This window comes from Neolamprologus multifasciatus, chromosome 23 (assembly GCF_963576455.1).
Source record: "Neolamprologus multifasciatus chromosome 23, fNeoMul1.2, whole genome shotgun sequence".
Taxonomy (NCBI): Eukaryota; Metazoa; Chordata; class Actinopteri; order Cichliformes; family Cichlidae; genus Neolamprologus; species Neolamprologus multifasciatus.
The window spans coordinates 24822258-24830428 of NC_140460.1; the positions used below are offsets into that span (position 1 = coordinate 24822258).

An 8171-nucleotide genomic window follows, 5' to 3' on the forward strand; every position below is an offset into this window, starting at 1 on the left:
CGAAACACTAAAAGAGCACTGTTAAACTAAACGGCTACAAGTATTTCGTTGTCAGGGCTCTCTGAATACTTTTTTGTTATTGTCACCGTGCTCACTTTGGCATTACACAGATATACTGGGAGTAAAACCACAGAGAAAAACAACATATGAGCCTTTAATGGTTGAGCAACTCTGCAGAACTGCTATGTAAATATTACTGCAGTGCGTCTCTGAATTCTTCTAACAGCCACCCAAGATAAGAATAAACAGCCTTCTTTGTCCCCTCGCATTTAATTAAATTCGTATCACCAACGTCCAAACAACCCAACATTCAACATGTCATGATGCACATCAGATAAACTCTTCTGTTGCACTGTTTAACTGATCATTTCTACATCTATAATGATTTAGATTTGCTTCTTATGCTGAATACATGTAAACCTACAAACAGCTACAGCAACTACAAGCTAACATTTAAAGTCAGTTAAAAGTAATTTTAATTACTTGCCTATCACCAACTATTTTAAGATACGTATTAGTCATTTTAACCATTTTGACCTCGATGTAATTTTTACCAAAACACCAAATAAATGTAGATGTAAATAACACGTAAAACATGTAAAATCTACAGTTTTATTAAACACTCTGACTTCAAACTATTGAAAGAGGTTTCCAATGTGACGTCTAAATTAAAACTCACAAGCCATTTTTTAATGTCTTTATGAGCCAATTAAAAGTTGAGTTTTAAAATTTGATAGCCGTTTAGACCTTTAAGAAGGATATTTGAATTTCATTATCTTAATAGCCATTTTTCAGATTTAGAGATTTTGAGAGCAAATAAAAAAAAAAAAATTTGACAGAAACTACCAGCATTTTTTTTCTAACAAGAAAAAACAAACAAAAGCAACTTTAGACAAACCTAAAATTTACTTTTAAAATTTGATACTCATTTTTTAATTCATTTTAACTTGCCAGCCACTTTTTCAGTTTAGTGGCTTTGTCAAATTTTAAAAATGTAAGGAATGATTCAGAAGACAAATATTAAAAGAACTAGACGATAAAATCATTTTTAGGTGCTTTTCAACACCTGTGAAGTCTCTAATTAATTTGAGTTTAACAACGGAGGAGCTAGAACACTTTAAACTCTCTAGCCAAACCGAACCTTTTACAAGCCAATGTAATATTTTTTGTGTGCCTAAATTGTTGCATTCAGTATTTGATATTTTATATTTATCTCCAAATCACTACGTTGTGAATTTTAACAAGCCAAACAAATTCAAACTATGATAGTATGTAAGATTAAAAACAAACCAATAGTGTTCTTCAGATTCTTGATTGATTCCTAAAGCTACAAAACTTTTTCAGTTTCAGCGAAAAATTATTCAATTTTCAGGAATGGATTGAGCTCGGCAAACAAATCCCAAACCCATCTGTTGTTTAAGTGCTTTTAAGATGAAGCCCAACTTACCAGATACTTTCCCCCCAACTGCTATACAGTTAAAGTTAACAAACGAGGTGTTAGAATAGCTCATACTCACAAGCCATTTTTAAAACTTTTACTAGCTAACTTTTCTCCCACTCATGCCTCACTTCCCACTTTTGAAGTTTCAGTATCTGCAATATTTCCCCCCTTTACACGATTATTTGACTCCTAAAATAGCTGAGTTAGCTAACTTTAAGTCAACTTTCTCAACTTACTGACTATCCAGAATCTCACATGCAAAATCTTAAATGACTGTTAGTGTCTTAGTAACTGACTAGCCCACAATGCAAACTGCAAATATTTTCAAAATGTGATATTCAGATAGATTTTTTAAACTGTGGATGCATTCTTGTGGCTGCTAGACTGAACTTACTTATTAGCTACTTTCTTAGTTAAGTATTCTCTAAAGATTTTTAAGATTCATCGCTGTCTGAACAAACCTATTCACCAACTATTCAGGTGCTTTTAATATAAAGCTCAGCTTACAACATATATTTCCAAGATATGATACTTTGAAGTACTGAGCTGCAAGCCACTATCAAAACGAAGCCCTTCAGGCAGTTTGTAGTTTGAAAAACATTCTTTTAAAAGCCATATTGAAGACATACTACTTATACTACTACTAAAGCAATCAAATACTGTTACTTATTTATTGCCCCTAATGATCAATTTCGGTTTAACAAAGGACCCACAAGTCATTTTGAAACTTTTACTAGCCAGTTAGTTAATTTATTATATGACATCAAACCTTAAAGTTGCTTTCAATATTTGATAGTCAATATTTCATTTAGTCAAATAACTGCCTAAAGGGGGCTCTTTGGTTAGTTATTTGACTCCTAAAGCTGTTAACTTGATATGGTCATTCAGGGTTTTACATGCAAAGTCCCAAACTGACGGTTTGTGGCTGTAAGATTGATTTAGCAGTCCACGATGTAGTATATAAACAACTTTTATAATTTCACTGCTAGAACAGCAGCCAAATGTAGCAGCCATTCTCCAAAACCTGTAACATATACAAAGCCTTTACTTATACAAAGTGATGGGAAATGATAAAGAGTATGGGAATAAAGGTGTAACATGTATTGATTGATAAATTGTTGGCTTTGGTGGCCAAACACATAGTGAAACACTTCTAAGATTTGTTCTGCTTGAGCTACTTTAGTTCCTGCTTTTGTACCAATCTTTGCCGCCATTTTGAAGACTTTACATGCCATCTAGAAATGAAAACACAAACGAGGCTGATTTCAGACACTAGACTGGAGCTTTTTACCAGCCAACAGCCACGTAATGGTGGCTGGTGGCTGGATTGTGTTTCCTCCACCCTGCGCTGCTGTGAGGGCATCGACAGTTTGTGCGTTGCTAGGCTTCTTTATAATGTACTGTGGCTCCCCTTTGTCTTCCCGCCCACTGCCACCTCCTTAGTCGTGCTCGTCCTTGAAGAACTCGTGGCAACAGACGGTAACTACGGAGATGAATGTCATGAACTCCTGAAAGTTGCACTCGGCGTCGCCGTCGGTGTCCAGGCTGTCCATCAGGCTGTCCAGCGCAGCCTGGTCGTTCACATGCTGCAGGGAGGGAGGACGGGTTCAGCTCGGGACAACAAAACTCCAAACTGGTGCTTAACAATTTATATCACATGCTTTTAAATCTCACAATCTATCTATCTATCTATCTATCTATCTATCTATCTATCTATATTTATTTATTTATTTATTTATTTATTTATTTTTCCCATCTCACCGCCATCAGATCTGGGAGCTCGTCATGAAGCAGGTCCTTCAGCTCGCTCTTCTTCAGTTTATGTTTGTCTCCTTCTCTCTCCGAATACTTCTGAAACACAGCGAGGATGGTGGCCATCGAGGTCTCCAGGTCAGTCATCGTCACCTGTCTGTTAAACCTTGAAAAGTAAAGTAAATAAAAGTGTTAATCTTAAGACCATTTTGGGAGATTCAAAGAAAGTTTTTTTTAATTTAATTTCTTTTGAAATTGTATAGTTTTTTTTGAAATTCAATCAAAATATGAAGTCGCTGAATTATTTTCTGATATATTCTGATGAACTTAAAAGTATTGATTTATGATTCCTGAAAAAAACACAAGTAAAAGTACTTAAATAACACTAATCCACATAATACCAAGGGTTGTTCTTTTTAGCATTTCTAGAATTTGGGAGTGGACCACATTTATTAACACGTGGAAAGTACAAGGATTGGCTCTGTATGACTTTATTTGACATCTTTTTTTCTGAACATTTAGCAAAGAAAGGTGGCCATTATGCTTGAGTAAATGGACCACAGTTAAAGCCTGTGCAGGTCCTCAGTTGTGCAGGTTAATGGTAGCCGTAAGTGCTTGAAATGAAGGCAGATGAACTTCAATTTAGGGTTTGGGATGAAGGGTGAAATGTCTTGATGAATCAAAAAGAAGTCAACTTGCCTTCATTTTAAGCACTTAACCACAGTTAACAAAACTTTTTTTACTCACGTGTTGATGATTTTCCTTTGCAGATATAAAAAAAATCTGACTCCATAATTAACCCTCTGGCTTTGTTAAAAATCACTACCCTTTCAGCTTGTTCGTGGCCAAAAGTGGCCACCTACAGATTAGGTCTGTAATTTTTATTATTTTTATGTTTTTTTGCCATTTTTTTTGCATAAAGCTTTTAAGTAACTTCAGTTCTTTTCATAAATATAAAATTATTATTACTTTTTACATTTTTAACCCTTTAAACACCAGTTTGTTTGTCCACTGCACTAGCTGGAAGACAACCTCAAATCTCGCAATTTTATATAATTGCATTGCTACTGAAATTTCTTGTATTATTAATAGTAGAGTCTGGGGCATGTAATTGATCCACATCAACATTGATTATAATGCATTGTTATTTTTGTGCAGGGAGAGCAAAAACATAAAAACTTCCTCTCAGCTTGTTCGTGGCCAAAAATGGCCACCCCTTGTTTACGTTTACAAAATGCTATAAAATTCATATATATTAAGAAAAATTCCCACTTTTTTTGACATGATTTTTTAGATTAGTACCAGTGCTGTTCATGGAAATCAAAATTTCATTCAAATTCATAATTTTAACCCTTTAAATACCAGTTAGATCACATAATCCTAGGAACTCATAAATGGAAAAAATCACAAAACCCCAATTTTTTTCCAAATAAAACATGCCATCTGATTTACTTTCTAACCATGATGGAGGTTAGATGCATAGCAATAATTAACAGTATCAATGACTTTTATACATCTTTGTTTTTTTGTGCAGTGACAGAAAAACATAAAAACTTCCTCTCAGCTTGTTTGTGGCCAAAAATGGCCACCCCCTGTTTACATTTACAAAATGCTATAAAATTCATATATATTAAGAAAAATTTCCACTTTTTTTGACATGATTCTTTAGATTAGTACCAGTGCTGTTCATCAAGACCAAAATTTCATTCAAATTCATAATTTTAACCCTTTAAATACCAGTTAAATCAAATAATCCTAGGAACTCATAAATGGAAAAAAATCACAAAACCCCAATTTTTTTCCAAATAAAACATGCCATCTGATTTACTTTCTAACCATGGTGGAGGTTAGATGTATAACAATAATTAAAAGTATCAATGAGTTTTATGCATCTTTGTTTTTTTGTGCAGTGACAGAAAAACATAAAAACTTCCAAAAATGGCCACCCCCTGTTTACATTTACAAAATGCTATAAAATTCATATATATTAAGAAAAATTTCCACTTTTTTTGACATGATTTTTTTAGATTAGTATCAGCGCTGTTCATCAAGACCAAAATTTCATTCAAATCCAGACTTTTAACCCTTTAAATCACAGTTAAATTACATAATTTTAATGATTTACAAAGGGATAAAAGCATAAAATCCCCATTTTTTTTCTAAATAATACATGCAAACTGATTTATTTTCTAACCATGATGGAGGTTAGATGCATAGCAATAATTAAAAGTATCAATGAGTTTTATGTATCTTTGGTTTTTTGTGCAGTGACAGAAAAACAAAAAAAAATCCCTCTAATTTTGTTCGTGGCCAAAAATGGCCACCCATGTTTACGTTTTCAAAATACTATAAAATTCATATATATTAAAACATTTTTCTACTTTCATTGACTTGATGTTTTAGATTAGTATCAGCGCTGTTCATCAAGACCAAAATTTAATTCAAATCCAGACTTTTAACCCTTTAAATACCAGTTAAATTACATAATTTTAATGATTTACAAAGGGATAAAGGGATAAAGGGATAAAAGCATAAATCCCCATTTTTTTTCTAAATAATACATGCAAACTGATTTATTTTCTAACCATGATGGAGGTTAGATGCATAGCAATAATTAAAAGTATCAATGAGTTTTATGTATCTTTGGTTTTTTGTGCTGTGACAGAAAAACAAAAAAACCCTCTCATTTTGTTCGTGGCCAAAAATGGCCACCCATGTTTACGTTTTCAAAATACTATAAAATTCATATATATTAAAACATTTTTCTACTTTCATTGACTTGATGTTTTAGATTAGTATCAGCGCTGTTCATCAAGACCAAAATTTAATTCAAATCCAGACTTTTAACCCTTTAAATACCAGTTAAATTACATAATTTTAATGATTTACAAAGGGATAAAGGGATAAAGGGATAAAAGCATAAAATCCCCATTTTTTTTCTAAATAATACATGCAAACTGATTTATTTTCTAACCATGATGGAGGTTAGATGCATAGCAATAATTAAAAGTATCAATGAGTTTTATGTATCTTTGGTTTTTTGTGCTGTGACAGAAAAACAAAAAAACCCTCTCATTTTGTTCGTGGCCAAAAATGGCCACCCATGTTTACGTTTTCAAAATACTATAAAATTCATATATATTAAAACATTTTTCTACTTTCATTGACTTGATTTTTTAAATTAGCACCAGTCCTAGTCATGAAAACCAAAATATAATTCAAATTTAGATATTATACGCTTTGAACTGGGTGTGATTCCCAATCAGCCAGAGTTCACACCCAGTTTCACACCTTGGCTCAGGCGATTAGAGGATCATCAGGGGGTCCCTTTGTCCCTCTGGGGGGGGGGGGGGGACACTCCCCCCTTCTTGCCATATTGCCAGAATAAATGGTCTGGAAGCTGTTAGGTTTACTTACAGCAGTAGCAACGTCTGCACCTGCATAAACTCCAGGACACGTTTACAAACAGTGTTTGTTGTTGTTTGCGCTGCAGCTGCAGGTTTGAACTCTGCAAAATGTCCTGTGATTGGGGTTTTTTTTGTTTTTGTTTTTGTTTCTAGAGTTAATATTTTGGGTATGGTCTCTTTTTATGAAAAATACAAGAGTAAAAGTGCTTTTCACATGTGCTTCAAAGCTAAGTTTGACTGGGAACCTCAAAGCTCAATATCCTGCATCCACAGGAATTCACTGCAGCCTATGTAATGTTTGATGCGTCATTATTTATTCCAGTCTATCTTGCAAATACATGTTTGTGCTGCAATGTCATGCACAAACACAAACTATCAGATCCTTAAGACCAAACCTATGTCAAAATTGTTTCATTATATTGGTCCATTGGAGTGTGGTAACCCATCAAACGCCCCTAGTGGAAACCAAGAATATTACATGAAATTGCTTGCTTGGCACAAAATGGGCCAAGGATGTCATATGGTGAAAAACATTAAAAACTACAATTTTCATGTGTTGAGTTTAGAATGAAAGCAATTTTACCTAAATATAGTAATATAGTACTGCCAGTAACAAGGAATCAAAAAAGGTGGTTATAATGGGTTTCAATTGGCCACAAGTGGCCACATTCAGTAAAATAGGAACAATGTGGTGTATAGTGAATATTATTGACATTATTAAGGAGCTGATGTTGAAAATTAAAAAAATTTAATAAAATACACACCTTTGGAAAGTTTCATTCCATTTGCATTAACAGAACAAAAATGGTTGAAAACCGAAAAGTGAAGTGGCCACCAGTGGCCAGGTTAGAAACCAGAGGGTTAAAAGAGAGACTTAAATTAATTAGTTTTACCAGCATTACAGAGAAAAAAAAATGCCCCGCTTTAGCCTTAAATGCCAGGCAGCATTGATACGGTAACAAATCCTTCTTAATTTTGCTGCTTTAAATGCAGATTTTCTTTTTGTGTTTAACAAGTCCTTGAAAAAAGTCATGAAACTTACTAGAAATAGCTTTTGTCTCTTTGCTGCGACATAAAATACAAAAAAACAAAGACTTACTGTTGTGCGAGTGCAGGCAGAAGTCCAGAGAGCAGAGGCTGAGGATGGGCTGCAGTCTTTATACTGGACCAGTATGTGGGTGGGGGTGTGAGGAGGTGCAGGTCTGAGGTCAGCCAGCCTGTCATTCAAAGTGCTGACCAATCCCAAGTGTCCACCTCTCCTCACTCCACTGCAGCCCTGCAGGAACCAGCACTGACTCTGCAAACTTTAAAATAAGAGAGCAGATTAATTTCGTGGCCTATTTTCATGACTTCTGATGTCGTCACTCAGTAATCTCCACACTACCCTTCTGTATGTCCTCCTTGTCTGGGGTCTTCCTCTTTTTTTTTCATACTTTACCTTCAACTTCCTTTGTCCAGTACATCCACTATCCCTCCTCTAACATGTCCAAACCATCGCCACCTTGCCTCTCTAACTTTGTGTCCAAACTGCTCAACCTGAGCTGTCTCTCTGATGTACTCATTTCTAATCC

The 8171-nt window shown here is 34.5% G+C and overlaps 1 protein-coding gene across 1 annotated transcript; it reads right to left on the reverse strand.

Moving 5' to 3' along the window:
* Nucleotides 1–2160: 2160 nt before the first annotated feature.
* Nucleotides 2161–7839, reverse strand: s100b (S100 calcium binding protein, beta (neural)). Its single transcript, XM_085151597.1, has 3 exons — nt 7700–7839; nt 3203–3359; nt 2161–3027 (listed from the first exon to the last, which is right to left on the reverse strand). Exons 1-3 carry the CDS (start codon nt 7822–7824, stop codon nt 2881–2883), a joined length of 429 nt encoding a protein of 142 aa, XP_085007723.1. The 5' UTR covers nt 7825–7839; the 3' UTR covers nt 2161–2880.
* Between the last annotated feature and the right edge of the window lie 332 nt (nt 7840–8171).